The 17309-nt window shown below is 36.9% G+C and overlaps 1 protein-coding gene across 4 annotated transcripts in view; it reads right to left on the bottom strand.

The window, feature by feature from the left end:
• The window catches only part of ZBBX (zinc finger B-box domain containing), a 105014-nt gene extending 87975 nt beyond the window's left edge, over nt 1-17039 (bottom strand). For 3 of the 4 annotated variants that reach the window (XR_006718538.1, XR_006718539.1, XM_045503059.1), the window contains exons 1-4: nt 12421-12742; nt 10146-10194; nt 8889-8998; nt 1328-1423 (exon numbers count right to left, since the gene is read on the bottom strand). Coding sequence is in view for 1 of the 4 variants with exons in the window: in XM_045503059.1 (XP_045359015.1) it covers nt 1328-1423; nt 8889-8998; nt 10146-10194; nt 12421-12423 (258 nt within the window). In the remaining 3 variants the exon portion in view is untranslated. Of the gene's footprint in view, nt 1-1327; nt 1424-8888; nt 8999-10145; nt 10201-12420; nt 12743-16977 lie in introns of those variants that run through there. The other variant, XR_006718540.1, reaches the window with a different exon arrangement.
• Between the last annotated feature and the right edge of the window lie 270 nt (nt 17040-17309).

Raw genomic sequence — 17309 nt, 5'->3', positions numbered from 1 at the left:
TTTGTTTTTTTTCTTCCATACCAGCTGGCACGGTACCTAATTCACTGAGTGACAACTCAGAAAACATGCTGAAAAAAATCACTGAATGGACAATTCCTAATATGAGCTCACAAGGGGTATACTCTTCACCTTTAAAGTGGCGTGCCTTTAAAATCTATAGTATTTGTATGTTAATAATCACATTCACATTTATAGACATTAATTTTCATTTCTGTAACTGTCCAGTTGTACAAAACTTCCTGAGTCAGGAAGCAGTAGGTGTTTTTTAGTTTTGTTTTCCTTCATCATTCTACCAGGAGGCTACCGATGAGTAGCCAGCCATTCAAAAGTAACTGACTTTGGTAAATACTGATATGAGTAAGGTCTATTTTATGTTTTGTGGTTATTACGACTTGGGTCATCAGTATCCTTGAGAGTTACCAATACAGTATTTATACTGAAGTCACATGTAAAACTTGAAATCTACCAGTGATCTTTCTAAATACAGATCTGATCATCTCCTTCCTTTTGCCTACAAGATATTAAAATCTTTAACCCATTACACTAGGTCCTGGTTTACCACTTTTATCCTCGGGTCCTTAAGAGTAGCATCCTAGCGTTATTCTTCTGTTTAAGGTACTGCCTAGCACATCCCCTGCTTTCTAAAAGGCATTCAATAAATATTTGTTGAGTAAATTACTGTGCAATGAATGAAATCTATGACATAACAGTCCATTGTTAAATGTAACTGGCATAATATGTCATATATATATATATATTTAGCCATATTTATCACTTAAATCTTAGAATTTTTAAACCATCTGACAGAGTTTTAGTTTAAAAACAATGATTATACGAGGAAAAATAAAGCTTCTACCATGTAGAAAGAAAAGTAGAAACCTGAGAGATAAGCTTATTTAAATGATAATGGATGAGGACAAATGAAAGACGAAATAAAAAAAAAACATGAAAAGAAAATATTAGAGATTTCTTTTTATAAACTATATAGAAATAATACTGAAACCATATGTTCTTTTGAAACCACAATAGATACAAAATGCTGTCTAATTTTTAAATGTCAAGTTCATAGATAAAATGCATGATCTAAACACTCTAATCAAGCGAATGTTTCAAGAACTATATTAAAACACAGTTTAAATAGCAAAATAGAACCCAGATTAGCATTCAGTAAAATAATTTTAAGATATATGTAAAGACTGTACATAATAGAATTTTAGAAATTAATATAAATCATCCTAAATTCTAGATAACTAAACATGTTTTAAATGTCTTCGTGCTGAAACATTTTATAAATACACTACAAGTAAAGCATTTTAAAAAGCGATACCTGCAAAAGAGTTGTTCTATGGAGCTTCAGTGCCCCCTTCTGGTGAATTTTAGCAAAGCAACCTGAGCAATAATCTTCGCCACACTCAAGGCATACCTTAAAAGACAGTAAAACATCATGCAATATTATAAAAATGTGAGTTTGAGAAAACGTTTGTATAAAGAAGTCATCGTTCTCATCTTTATTTCTCCAATGACATATCTAGATGTCATAAGAACTGAGAAGCTCATGGAAACTGGAACAACCACTTGACCCCATTAAGATGTAATTGAGGGGCAACTGGGTGGCTCAGTTGGTTAAACGTCCGACTTCACCTCAGGTCATGATCTCGCGTTTTGTGAGTTTGAGCCCCACGTCGGGCTCTGTGCTGACAGCTCAGAGCCTGGAGCCTGCTTTGGATTCTGTGTCTCCCTCTCTCTCTGCCCCTCCCCCACTCATGCTCTGTCTCTGTCTCAGAAATAAATAAACATTTAAAAAACATTTTTTTAAAAAGATGTAATTGAGAAAAACTAACTTGTAAACTCTACTCTCATATCAAAATAAATATAATAGCTGCAAGTAGGTTTTAGATATGTATTAGATGCATATATTTATCTACAATTTCTGGACAAATCATAAAAAACCAGCAACCTCAGGCCAAACTTCTTGACCTGGCAAAAGCTAAACAGCGTTATCTCTGAGTCAAAACTACTTCATTTTTATAAGTTTTTAATCTCACAATGCATATAGTATTTTTCCCCCAAAATCTCCACATACTTTTTTGAATGGCATTATGTCACTGGTGCTTCTCAAAATACGGTTTAAAAAATATTCTTAGGGGGCGCCTGGGTGGCTCAGTCAGTTAAGCGTCCGACTTCACCTCAGGTCATGATCTCACGCTTCGTGGGTTCAAGCCCCGTGTCAGGCTCTGTGCTGACAGCTCGGGGCCTGGAGCCTGGAGCCTGCCTCAGATTCTGTGTCTCCCTCTCTCCCTGCCCCTCCCCTGCTTGCACTTTGTCTCTCTCTCTCTCTCTCAAAAATAAACAAACATTTAAAAAATTTTTAAATTATTCTTAGAAGATTCCTCAAAGGAAAGAAAGTATAAGAAAAAGCCCTCGATGCAACTACATCAACACATCAGCAATTTTTATGACTAGTGAAATGATTATGGACAAGTTTGTATTTATCTTTCAAAATCTGTACACTGTTAAACTGTATTTTTTTAAGTTTATGGATAAATTGATGTGATGCCCCTATACCTACGAAGGCATCGAGTAAGACTTTAAAGAGGAGAGAAAATGGAATTTTTGCCCCAAGTGCACTTACTGCTGTGCAGTTGTATGGCCACATCAACACCCTTTGTGACCTGAGAAAAAGCAGTCCAAATGTCTAAGACCCCTCATTTCCTTGAGTTTGGCCTAGGTTAAGAATGCTAGCAGCACAAATAAGAAAGTGTGAGGGTTTGGAGGGATGATGTCAGAAAGTCTATGTCACAGAGCCCACATTCCCTTCCATCCTTTCTCATTTCCCCTCTCCCCACTTAGCATGCCCACTACCATTCCTCCCTTCCTTCCTCTCTCCACCTATCAAGGAATCCTAAGCAGAAAGCAGCTAGGGAAGAGTGGGGAGAGGTTGACCAAGCTCTTCTACCTTGCACTGGTGAGTGACTGACTGAAATGTGCAATACAGTGATGCCTCCCGAACTGTACTGTGCATATGAATCACCTGGGATTTTGTTACTGTGAAGACGGGTTCAGGGAGTCTAGAATGGGACCTGAGATCCTGCATTCTAACAAGCTCTCAGGTAACGTCCACGCAGCTGCTGGTGTGCAGACCACATGTCAAGTAACAGGCACTAGGATGTATAGGACGTGGAAAAGTAGACTAAACTCTTATTAAAAACCCAACAGGAGGAAGTCTAGATGGCTCAGTCAGTTGAGCATCTGACTCTTGATTTCGGCTCAGGTCATGATCTCACGGTTCGTGGGTTCGAGCCGCACATAAGGCTCTGCGTTGACAGCACGGAGCCTGCTTTGGAATCTGTCTCCCTCTCTCTCTGCCCATCCCCCGCTCGCTCACATTCTCTCTCTCTCTCTCTGTCTCAAATATAAACATTAAAAAAAAAACAGGAGTGCATTAATGTTTTAAAAGTGTATTACAAGTCACCATTTGATGACTCTGTTACCAACAATGTGGCCAGATTTATTAAATATAAGATGATTAACACAACATTAACAATAACAACCAAAGGTTAAAAGAGCAAGAAATTATGTACAGGTAAACAAAACTAAAAAGGAAGGTTAGAACCACATAACAACATCCACACTGAGCATTTATGCACCGTTCTAAGGGCTTTGTATGTTTCATCTCATTGAATTCTCACAACAACCCTATAATAAGGTTAACGCGACCATTGTGTCTCCATTGTGAAGATGAAGTAACCAAGGAACATAATGATTGAGAATTTGCCCAGTCACACAGCTAATGAAGCCAGGATTTTAATCCCACAGTCTGGCTCAGAGCTCAAGCTCTCACCCATGAACCAAATTACTAAAAATCACATTTACCATTAACTGCAGCACTGATCATTTATTGAAAAACCTTGATAATATCTGCAATTAAATAAAATCCAGTATGTCAAATGATTATCAAAATCAAATGCATTTTTTTTTCAAATGTGATTAGCTATACAGAACTGGATTTTTCATTCAAGTGAAAAAAAAAAAAAAAACACTACCCCTAATATCAGAATTAGTCCTACACTTTCAACTCATGTTTTAAGAACTAGTTTCTTACAGAAATGATGATTAAAACATTACCTAGATGCATAATATTTAAGTGTAAAATCAAATAAAAAGCTATAATTTCACATACATACATGGCATACTATCATATTAATGTAGATTTCAAAATGTATTCTGCATAATTTTCATTTATTTGCTAATATCTTAATAAATTTCTTAGAAATACTTGGCACTGTTTTCACAAGGTAATATAGAAGACTGGAAATCAGCTTCAACATAGAATTCTAAGCCAAGTATTTGTTAACAACAGATTTTTAAAGAAAGTAGCCAAACGGATGTTGTAGACTAGAAGATCAAAGCTGGAATTGCAGAGTAAGCTTATATATTTTGTTATACAAGCACATTTGGATTTAAATTGGGTTAAAATGACCGCCAACTGGAAAATCTTTTTAGGCAGTGTGTATAACTGGCAGAAATGCACTAAAAATGTAGATAAGGACTCCATTCCACCACAGATGCTTCTTCAATGATGGAATACCCAAGTGCAGTTTTAGCAAATATCTTTTTAATTTGATCAAGCCTAGATCAGTTGTGCTAAGCCTTCAGAATCCCTTTGAGTTTAATTAAATTATCTACATGTGCCAAATTAATATGTAATTTTTAACTATCCATTTCGCTTTTACCATGTACAGACAGCCTAAAGCTACTGGAATTTCTTTTAAAAATACAAAATTTGAAGGTTGGAGTTTTATTTTTACCATCAATGTATGTGAATGCGTTAAGAGATATGAAAATGTGCCAACAACAAAACACACACAATTTCCTGTCTCTTCTCAATGTGCCAGGCACAACGCTAACTACTCTTGATACTTGCACGCATTCACCGTTATCTTCAATAATTCCGAGGTATAGACTACCGTTATCTATATTGTCCCACTCTCACAAATGAGAAAACAAAAAATACAGTGGAATTAAGCCATTTCCAAAGGTCACAGAGCTAATCACAGGTAAAGTTGAGATTCAAACCTCCAAAATGCCAGCTCTTAACCCTCGCCTCCCATAAACAGTTTTCCCTGACGAAGACCCTATCGTCAGATACAAGAAGGTTTACTCCACACAACCAGCATTACGATCCAGAATGATGGAAGCTAAGAACACAAGGTAACTTCAGGGTTTACCACCACCATGTTTCACTTCACTAGATGTGTCTAACTTGAATTTTTAAATAATTTATTTCATTTACTGTTGTGGGACACCTCGGTGGCTCAGTCAGTTAAGCATCTGACCCTTGATTTGGGCTCAGGTCATGATCTCGTGATTTGTGAGATCGAGCCCCACTTTGGGCTCTGCGCTGACAGCGTGGAGTCTCCTTGGGATTCTCACTCTCCCCCTCTCTCTGCCCTTCCTCCTTCCTTAAAATCATAGCGAAATTCTTTAAGAACGTATAGGGTCTAAATCCTTGCTTCTATTTATAACAGTTTTCAGGCAAATCAGCCTTTTAATCACCACACACATTGTCACTCTCATCTGCTTTCCAGCCAAGGCATGTGCCATTTATCTTATCTGGAATGTCCTCTTCTTGATTTTCCTTCTCTTTGGAAAAACAGATCCTTTGTTTCCAGCTCAAGTTTGACCTGTGGACGTCATGTTGTTCAAATTCCAGAGCCTTTAAACAGTGCTCAACATAGAACAGGATTCACAAGAAGTATTGATAGCTTCTACATAAATGCTTTGTTCTCATCATGAACAGTGGACCCCAACAATTCAACTCAGCCAGTAAGTCCCTTTTAGCTTTCATATTTCCAACTTCAGGAATATTAACATTGTTTATATTTTTTAAACATTTATAAATAGGTATAATTTGTGAAGATTTCTTAAATTAGTGCCCATCACTAGAGATCAAATAAGATAAGAAAACAGCATGTTGTAATATAAGAGCCCTGTACCAAGAGACAGGGTTTTACATTTAATATTGCAATGAGCTCTTTATTAGACTTATGGTATTCTAACTCTCCCAGACCAGCTAAAACTGCCATGAAATAAGGATAGCAACATAGTCTCAAATCAGAAATGATCACGGCCAAATTCTCTGAAACTATAACAAATATCAGTTATAGTAATCTACAAATATTAGTTATAATCATTAAATTCTTTGGGGGGAAAGCTGCCTCTTAAGCGTAATATTTTAAATTGCAAAAGATACTGGAGTACTTTAATACTAACTAAAAGGAAGATATATCTGAAGGTTTTATTACAGAAAAAAAAATTTCTTCTTTTAACAAATGTTTGTTGAGTGCCTACTAAATTGCAGGCATAATTCTAGGTGGTGGGCACACAGCATTGACCAAAAGTAAATCCCTACTCTCATGAACTTTACACAGGTGGGTGGAAAATAAATATGTACACACACACACACACACACACACACACACATATGTTACAGAGCGATAAACATGTGGATGCATGGAGAAGCTCCAAAAAACTGGAGAGGCCAACTCAGCTGCTGGTCCTTTACAAAGGGCTGCCAGGGCAGGGGACATCTGAATCGACCCTCATTATGAGACTGTTGGGGGTGGGGAGGAGAGACATTAAAGGTGCAATTTTGAACATGGTAAGTTAGTGATTACTGTTAGACATCCAAGTAGAGGTGCTATATAGGCAGTCTGAGTTGAAAGTTCAGGGGAGAGGGATGAGTTAGAGATGTAAATTTGGGAACCATCCATGTAGAGATGGTCTTTAAAGCCAAGAGAGTAGATGAAATTACCTATAAAGAGTTAGTAGATGGACTAGGGAAGAAGGCTAAGGACTAAGCCCTGTGGCACTCAACATTCAGGGGTCAAGCATACAGAAAGCCAAAAAAGACTGAGAAAGGGCACCTAGCAAAATAATATGAAACCAAGACAGAATTGTGTCCTAGAGGAAACTAAGTGAAAAGTCACAGAAGAGGAAGAGTGCATCGAATATTACTCATAGATTAATATAAGAACTGAGAACTGGTCACTGTTTTTAAGAATATGGAAGTCACTAGTGACCTTGATAGGAGCACTTGCTGGCATAGTGGAGACCCAATCCTGAATGGAGAAGAATCAAGAGAGAATGAGAATTTGGCAATTCCACTTCTGGGCATATACTCAAAAGAACTGAAAGTAGAAACCAGGCAGATATTTAAACTCTTGTCCATTGCAGCATTATTCACAAAAACCAGAAGGTGGAAACAACCCAAGCGTCTAGCGATGGATGAACGGATAAACAAAACGTGCTATTTACATACAATGGAGTATTATTCGGCTTAAAAAAGGAAGGAAATTCTGACACACGCTACCATGTGGAGGAACCTGAAAACCTTAGAGCGAGTGAAATAAGCCAGGTACAAAAGGACAAATACTGAATGATCCCACCTCCATGAGGCACCTAGAATAGTCAAATTCATAGAGACAGAAAGTAGAAGGTTGGTTGCCAGGGGCCGACGGGAGGGGCGAATGGGAGTCATGGTGCAAGCAGCCCAGTTTCAGTTCTGTGAGATGAAAAGAGTTTTGTGGATGGGTGGTGCTGATGGCATCCCAACCATGTGAATGTGCTTAACGCCACTGAACTGTACTCTTAAAATGGCTAAAATGGTAACTTTTAAATTATGGTGTACTTTACCATCATTTTTTTTTTTTAAGGTTTATTTATTTTTGAGACAGAGAGAGACAGAGCATGAGCGGGGGAGGGTCAGAGAGAGAGGGAGACACAGAATCTGAAACAGGCTCAAGGCTCTGAGCTGCCAGCACAGAGCCCGACGCGGGGCTCGAACTCACGGACCGTGAAATCATGACCTGAGCCGAAGTCGGCCGCTTAACCGACAGAGCCACCCAGGCGCCCCAACCATCATTTTTTTTTTAAAGTTCACGAAATCAGCAATGAGAAGTTAGAGAACTGTCAGAACCCATCTTTTGGGGTCTTCAATTTCCCTTTACAACTTTTTTGCCTTAAAAACAAAAACAAAAAAAAAAAAAAAAAAGACTTGCACACAAATGTCCCAGCAGCCTTAAATACAGTAGTAAAAAACTGGGAACAACCCAATGTCATTCAATATGTCAATAAATAAACAAATTTTGGTATACTAATACCATGGTGTACTACTCAGTAATTTGAATGAACAAACTACTAATAAATGTAATAGTATGGGTGAATCTCCATGTGGAGCAAAAGAAGCCTTAGGCAGAAAAATATATACCCTATTGTTCTATTTATATAAATAGAACCCTACGTGTATGGTGCTAAAAATCAGAACAGTAGTTGGCTTTGTAGCGGGAATTAACTGGAAAAGGCGCAAGGGAACTTTCTGGGGTATTCTATTATCTTGATGCGAGTGTATCCATTTGTCAAAAGGCATCTCACTATACATTTAAGATCTATTTCATAGAAAGTACATTATGCCTTAGCAAAAAAAAAAAAAAAAAAAAAGGTGAGAGAACAGGAGGAGAGAACATGGTGAGAGCAAGTGTAGACAACGCTTCAGAAGTTTTACTAATAAGGGTGCAGAGGGCGATGTGGGGGTCAAAGAAGAATTTTTGTTGTATTTTTGGTTTGGAAAGCACTGCAGCATATTTGTGTGCTGCTGGGCATGACCTTAGAGAGAGGGGACAAGAATTAGGAGTTATCCTTAAACGGGAATGAGAAGGTGAGATACAGCTCTCTGGACAGGTGCTGGCCGGATGGGGCAGCATGCACACTTCCCCCTTAGCAACGGTAGCCAAGGAAAAGCATCTGGCTTACAGAAGCAGGCTGGCTTGGGAGAGGTGAATGAGGCCATGTGAACGTTATGCGCCCCTATGTTATTGCAGTGCACATACCAGCACAGCAGCTTTGTTCTCACACTGTCCACAAACCTTCCCTTTTATCTTGGATGTTTCACTTTCAGAAGAACTGGCCATTTTATGATTAAGTGGTTGTTTCACTGGCTCTGGAAGAGAAAAAAAAAAAAAAAGGTCAGGCCAATCATATCAAAATATGATATTCAGTTTTATGAATGTAATGAAGTTGTGCACCATGAAGTACTGAAATTGTGCACATTTCTAAATTCTCAAACGTTATGTCAGTATTAATTGTCCAATAACAATGGTATGTAGCCAAGTCCACTCTTTCCAGGAAACTGGGAAGGCCGCATTTCCCCTCCCAGCCCCCTGTGACCACGGGACCCCACATTTCTGCCCACACCCATTCTATTTAAAACTCACTTGAACTGGACACGTGAAATTACAGAATGTTAAAAACTACGCTCTTGATAGAATCCCTATGGCATCCTGTCCCATTTTCAGATCAAACTAAATGAACCTCATACAGAACAACTTCTATAATAAATGTTATATATATTTTTAGAACCTGTTCTGCCAAACTATCTTAACCATTCAAGTTAAATGTACCTATCCTCTATATAAAAAAAAAAAAAATCTCCTTTTGGAATTACTGAGAATTCAAATAGATTTTTGGGCTTTGCTATTGTGCAATAATTCATTAAAATATAAAGCCATTTTCAATAGTCTTTTACATTCCCAGGATGAAATTTCAATTTATAGTCTTACATTGCTAAAACATCTTCCCGGTTAAAAAATTATATAAGTTTGGGGCGCCTGGGTGGCTCAGTCGGTTAAGCATCCGACTTTAGCTCAGGTCATGATCTCGCTGTTTGTGAGTTCGAGCCCCACGTGGAGCTCTGTGCTGACAGCTCAGAGTCTGGAGCCTGCTTCAGATTCTGTGTCTCCCTCTCTCTCCACCCTCCCCCACTCACGCTCTGTATCTCTCTCCTTCAAAAATAAATAAACGTTAAAAAAATTAATAAAATTATATAAGTTTAAGAAACAGTGCTATCAAAGTCCTCACCATTGAAAAACGTTCTTCTTATATTCATATTCTAATATTTTTTGACATAAAGTAAGGCTGCCTCCCCAGAAAACAAAATGAATTTGAATATCAAAAATAAAGACTGATCATTTTGGTGTTTAGAATCTTTATACTGCATGAGCAATTCTAGCACTTTAATTTTCTATGCAATCCAAATGTAAAATACATTCTATCTTTAGCGTCTAATAATACAGTGGTAAACTGTTTACCTTGAAGTTGCTCCTTTAGTAATTTTAATTTCACTTTTCCAGCAGAAAGCTAAATTAATGAAATACATATTATTTGTCAGGGATACGATCTCTTATTCAAAGAAAGTTTAAGTTACTATTATTAGAAATATTAGAAAGCCATAACATTCTAGTGCATCTTGAGTGAAGCAAACATTTTGAAAGAATAATACAATCTTAATAGAGTATCACTATTAAAGCATATATAGAACTTTTAATTAACAGAAAATTCAAGGGGTGCCTTGGTGGCTCAGTCGGTTGACTCCTGGTTTTGGCTCAGGTCATGATCTCACAGTTCATGGGATTAATGCCTGCATCAGGCTCTGTGCTGATAGCGTGGATCCTGCTTGGGATTCTCTTTTTCCCTCTCTCTCTGCCTCTCCCTCACATCTGTGTGCACATGCTCTCTCTCTCCCAATGTTGGAAATAGATAAACCATTTTTTAAAACATGCCATATTATGTTTTAAACAAAAATCCTTATATATCATCACGATATTATTTTAGAAAAGCACTAATATTCAAATATTGTAAAGGTTCAGTAAGCCTTTTCTATTTCGGTACCTTTCTGAAACATACACAGTCTAATATTTGTGTAGACCAAATCTAAACTGAATTCTCACTGAGCTGCTCTGCTTACATAACTGCAGAAGCCAATATTATCTTATTTGTCTAATTCAGAGAACCACATGTTTAAGCATCACAGATTTAACCTTCAACATATTCGCTGTGATCCCTGACTTTCCTAAGATGTAGCCAAAATATTGAGTAAATAAGGTTCGCTTTACGTGTTTCAAAGAGTCACTTAAAATCCTTGGATCTTAAGATTTTAAGACATAAAACAGACTCACCAAGTGTACGTACTTGCCTTGGTCTTATTGAAAACCAACATTCAAAGTACACAAACGAGCATGGAGGAATGCTGCACACTGATACAGACACTGGCAATTCATGCCTAGTTTTCAATTTGCAATTTGCATGCTCAATTGCCCACTTTGTCCATGAGAATATGAGAACAACGGCTGCCTCTATGTCGATGGCTGTACCAACTGCAGTCATCTTTGAAAATTCAGGCGTAATTATTCTCAGTGAATCTAGTGGTTTTGCCTCGAAAGGGCATTTTTTGTTCACATTCTTTAAGTGGCTGCTCAGATGCTATGTACCAAACATAGCAGAAAAGAAAACAGGATTGAAATAATCAATTTCTATGTGAATCACACTTTTACTTCTAAACTGGAAATGTTATACAAGTTACAGATAATTTAATCTCATTTTTCATAGCAAAATTGGCCAATATTATTACCTGAGTGGTACGTCTGAATTGCAACATGATCAATATGGTTATAGACTACCTGGGCAGAATGGAGATGCCAAAGCAAATTGAATCCATTATTAGGGAAATTTCATAATTTGTTTTTATTATTATGAATATTTTTCTGCTCTATAAACATGGCCATATTTACTCCAAATGATTCAAACTGCATAAAAATATTTCAGTGAACAAACTGCTAGCTGCTATTTTGAGGCAAATAGAATTTCCTCCTAAGTCTGATTTTTATCTGTTTGGGAAAGAGTTGAGGATAGAGTAGGGCTGGACCTGGGATACACACATAACGCACACACATCCATATGTATATACACGTGCATACATACATGTATGTATATATGTATATGCACATACGTGTATATCCAAAACATCAGGAATCCAATATACTGAAGCCTATGCGGTATTCACCACTTATGCCTCCACCAGTAGATGCTGAAGGGGTACCATTAGGGTACAGGGCAGTTTAGTGGCAGTACCACACAGACATATCACCTGGGCCATCAGACTCAGGCTATGCTGTCACCATCAGCCTCCCTGGCATTGACAAATGCCTCCAAACACCCACCAAGGTCCTAATCTGCCATGCTGGTCCCACGCTCCTCCCATGAGCCACCTTATCAAATATTCTCATTTGTAGTCTAATTAGCTACTTAAACATTGCCATTTTCTATTGCTTGTCCTTCCATCCTGCCATTGCATACAGCCCTTATTAAATAGCCATTTGTCTTATGTTTTAAACCCTTCCTAAAAACATCTCTTGCAAAAGTTCACGTTAACCGGACCCATCTTTCCTCAGACACAACTTTTTTTCCAGAGAACTCTCCAGAGGAACTTAATTCCATTTCTACTCCCTCTCACTCATCAGGAGAGAAGAAAATTTTTCTCCCTGTTTGCTCCTCAGTGCTGCTTCCAGAATATTGCTCTGATCTCACCATTCAGCAAAGTTGCCTCTACTGAAGCTCCTCCCCATTCGTTTATTGTCTTTATCAACATCCAGGATCCTCCTCCACTGTAACTTCAGCAATCTGCTCAGTATTTCTCTCCATCACAGTTCTGGGTGATGATCATGCAGACTTCAATGTTCATGTTCACCTGACATCCTGATGTTCAAAACCCTCCAATATGCTGACTACTCTGACCATCTGAGTCCCTCTTCGGCCACCTGACCATTATGACCAAACCTTAAACCTAAGCAGCAATCTGAATGGTCACACCTTTAAAAGCCCAAAACTCAGAGTTTCTCAGTGCTAACCACGATCACCTTACCTTCTTCCTCTTAGACCTCCCATATCTACCAACCATTGTGATGAAAGAATCCTGACTGGATCCCCCACAAATCCATGCTCTTATGGCACTTCAGCAGTCTACTTACTCATTTCATGTTAAAACTCAATCATGATTCCCACAGCGCCTATGTCAACCTTTCTTCATTCCAAAAGACTCACATTTACCCCATTTCCCTTCCTTATTGTGAGCAGATGATCTTGCCTTCAAATTTACTAAGAATGTTGAGATCTTCCCATTAAAATCTTTCCACAGCTTCCTGCCTTACCTCTTGTCAAATGCAATCTCTAAAAATTGACCTTTACTGCCACCTATTTTCTCTTCCATCTTTTTTATCAGATAAAATGTGTTCTCTTTCCATTGGTTAAGGTCTCCTTAATGAGCTGTCTCTTCAAAGACTAACTTCCAGCAATTGGCACCTCTCTCTCTTGCATCTTCAATCTTTCCTCCACTAGTGAGTCCATCCCTCAACTACCCCTCAACTAGCCCCTCAACTGGCTACATCTCTCTGATTCTGAAAAACAATACACAGTTGACTCTTGAACAATATGGGGGTTGGGGCACGATTTTTTGATTCCCCCCAAACTTAACTACTAATAGCCTACTGTTAACTGGAAGTTTTACAGATAACATAAACAGTCAATTAGCACCTATTTTGTATGCTGTATGTATTATATACTGTGTTCTTACAATAAAGTAAGCTAGAGAAAAGAAAATGTTATTAAGAAAGTCATAACGTAGAAAAAATACATTTAAGTACTGTACCTACATTTATTGAAAAAATCTGCATACAAATGGGCCTGCACTGTTCAAATCTGTGTTGTTCAAAGGTCATCTGTAATAAAGTCTTTCCTTGATCCTGTTAAATCCTTGAGAGGTCGCGCTCTGTTCTCATTCTCAGTGCAACATTTGTCTTTACTCATTATCACCCACCTTTCTTTTTTTAACTGCTTGAAATGTATTTTTCCATCTAATAACCCAAATATCAAATCAGTGTTTTTTTTTTTAAATTTTCATTCTCCATAAACATTGTTTAGTGTGACCGTCAGCCAATGTTACAATTGGTTTCAGACATATAACTTCAACATTGCTTAAAACTCTATGAAGTAGTTAGCAAGTATTGTTATATATGTTTACAAATATGGTAACAGGAGCTCAGAAAAGTTCAGTGACTTGCCTAAAATCATAGAGCTAATGAAATGAGTCAGGATCTTAATCTATATAGACTAACACAGGATTTCTTGACCTTGATACCATTGACATTTTAGGACAAATAATTCTTTGTTGGGGGGCTGCCCAGTGTATTATAGGGTGAATAGCAGCACCCCTGGCCTGTAGCTACTACCTATCATTAACCAAAAACCACAAACCAAAAACTCTCTTGGTGGTGATAAAAAAATGTCTCCAGACATTGCCAAACATCTCCTGGGGGGCAAAGCTGTCCCCTTTTGAGAAACACTGGTCTAAAATCACAGTCAAAACTTTTCTCACCACACAATGTATAGAACAATGTTGACATCTCCATACTTTCTAAAATCACCCTCCTTTACCTTCGTTTTTTATGAAATCACATTACTTTGATTCTACTGCTACCATTCTTCCTCTTCTCAGGCTCCCTTTACTGGAGAGCTGGCAAATTAACTTAGAACCAGCCCGAAAGCCTGCATTCCAAATCTTGGCCCTGACACTTGACCTTGAGCAAGTTAACTTCTTTGATGTTAAATTACTTCATCTGTGGAATTGGAAAAATAACAGCTGCCTCTTAAGAGTGATATAAGCACTTAATGAGATAAAACAGGAAAAGCAGCTAAACTGTTGACTGGTATAAAATAGCGAATAAATATTAAAGTTCTCTTTTACCTCCATATTCCTTGAGCTTTATCCTTCCCACCTGCCCTTTCTGAGCTTTATCCTTTATACCTTTCTTCTCCTTTTTATAAGTTCTTAAGAAGCACATTTACTCCCTTGGCTTCAACTAACACATGAGAATTCAAACAAAATCCTAAATCTTCAAAATTACTAGGCAGAACTTAAATGTCCTCAACAACAACAACAAAAGAGATTTAAACAGGTGAGGTGATGGACGTGTTAATTAACCTTATGGGTAAATCTTTCCACAATATATACATACATCAAATCATCATGTTGTACATTTTAAATTATCTTAATTATACCTCAATAAAGCCGGGAAAAGAAGGAGAAGAAGGAAGGAAAGAAAGAAAGAATGGAGGAAGGAGAGAAAGGAGGGAAGAAAGAAGGAGGGAGAGAGGGAGGGATCTCGAAATCCCAAACTGTTTTCCAACCTCCTTCTTCACTCTTCTTCCTAGTCAATCCAACCTGGAATATCACTTATACATTTGAATTCCTCCTTTTCTTTCTCATTGCTTTTTTGGTTCCATAGTTTTATTCATTTTACTTTTGCTACATTCGAATACAGACTCTTCTCATTTGACCTTTAGATTCTTTTAATAGTCTTCTAAATAGTCCATTGGCCTCTATAGTAGCGGCCTCCAAAGTAGCATGTATGCATGCTTGAGGGAGCTCAAGAAAAATCCAGAAAGTAGAAGAGAATTTCTATTTATGTTTATGTCATCCTTAACTAATGTCTATATTTTGTTTCACAATGCACATGATATATTAGTAAACTATTATGTATATAAATAAATTCTATTCATAAACAAATAAAAAGTTCATGTATAGAAAAGTCCATGCTCAAAATACATTCTTGATTTATGTGGACATGATCAAAACAGTTTTGATATCATTTGTTCTATACTCTGTATTTATAAACTCCAAATGCACTCCATATTTGAACAAGATCAGCCACCTTAAGTCATTACCTTAACCTTAACTATCCTCCTGCTCAAAAACTGTCCAGGAATTCCATTCCCACAGTGAAAACGTCAAGACTCCTAACTCTGGTATTCAAGACCTTCCCTCCTGCCCAGTCTCACTTTCTACACCCACCTTCTACAGCTCTCCAAACCCCATGTTTCCACATCTTTTGACTCAATTATGAGGTTTGTGGGGACTGGCATTATGATTTATTCATCATTTTTTCCTTACAAAGACATCTAGGAGACTCTCAAATATTTGTAGAACTAAAGTATTTTTTTCCCAAGCACAGATGGTTCATATACTAAATAGTTATGACAAAAATTACATACTGACTTAATCTATAAATATTTTCATATGCACATTATCTTTCACATTGGATGAGGATCTCCTTGTGAACAAGGATAATGCACTATATGACAAAGGAGGCACTTAACAAATGTTATTGAATAAATAAGTCAATAATCACAAAGTCAGCATTTTTAATATGTTATAGTTCAATAATATCTGAAACATGGAATGCTATCTCAGAAAGATAATGAAAAATGGGAAGTGGACTATAAAACTTTTAATCCAAAAATTAAAGAAACATATCTCAGTAAGAGAATGACAGTAAAGAACAAAATGCTTTTTTGAAGCCAAAAACGTTAGAAGCACCAAGTAAGATGTTTGTAGATGCCAACTGGCCCAAAGAAAGTTGGATGACAGGTATATAAAAAATAAAGAGGAGTATATAAGCTAAAACTTACAAAGTCATGGATCTTGTGCTAAACAATCCAGAAACAAAACAGCTTTCCCTACATAAAGTCACTCATCTGATTTTAATCTTACATATAATCTAATGTTATATTTTACGACACACAGTTAAGAAAAAGGAATTCTACAGCTGGGAAACCTGAAGGCAGCCTTTCCTCAGGTATCTCCACACATGGAATCAACAGTATATGAATAATAATTATTATTCAAGTAGAACATAAACACATGAAACAAATGTGATCTAATAAAAAGGCAGGAAAAAAGTCTGTCCTTCGTTACATCAAATAACCTAGCTTTCACTTTAATATAAAACCACATAGTTGTATTTCACATACTTGAAACCAAAACTGAACTGCATGAAAAAAATTCAGTTTAGAAAAATTCTACTCAATATGAATTTTTTAAAATCAACTTGTAGATGAGAAACAAATATATCTGAATAATGAAAGCTACATATTAACCCATAAAAATTAATCACAATCCAATAATATGTGAAGTTGTTAAAATAAGATTAGTGGGTTCTTAAGTATGGAAGGGAATACAAGATCTAAAAATTAATTTATATCTCTTTACTTGGTAAATTCCCTGAGAATCAAATGGTATTTTCTTACCTTAATATTTCCTTTACTTTGTGACATTATGTGTGATTGATTACTCAATTTTCCCACTTGCCCAGATTTCCAGTGATATCCACTTGACCTTCAGTATATATAAATAGAGGACAAAATGTAATTACTAAATACATTTCTCCTTTTAATGAAAACAAATATATTTTCCCTGTTTGAAGAAATGAAATTCAGTCATTAACATGTAACAGATCACCACAAAAGGAAAATGAAATATCAATAATGCCACGATAGCCTTGGTAATTCTAAAATATAGCTCTACCATATTTGGAACTTTTGAGAAGAAATGAATAAAAGTAAAATGTCCAAACACAGATGAA

The sequence above is a fragment of the Leopardus geoffroyi genome, chromosome C2 (assembly GCF_018350155.1).
Source record: "Leopardus geoffroyi isolate Oge1 chromosome C2, O.geoffroyi_Oge1_pat1.0, whole genome shotgun sequence".
Classification (NCBI taxonomy): Eukaryota; Metazoa; Chordata; class Mammalia; order Carnivora; family Felidae; genus Leopardus; species Leopardus geoffroyi.
Note: the sequence above shows the minus strand (reverse complement) of the source record. Positions and strands in the feature narration are given on the sequence as shown.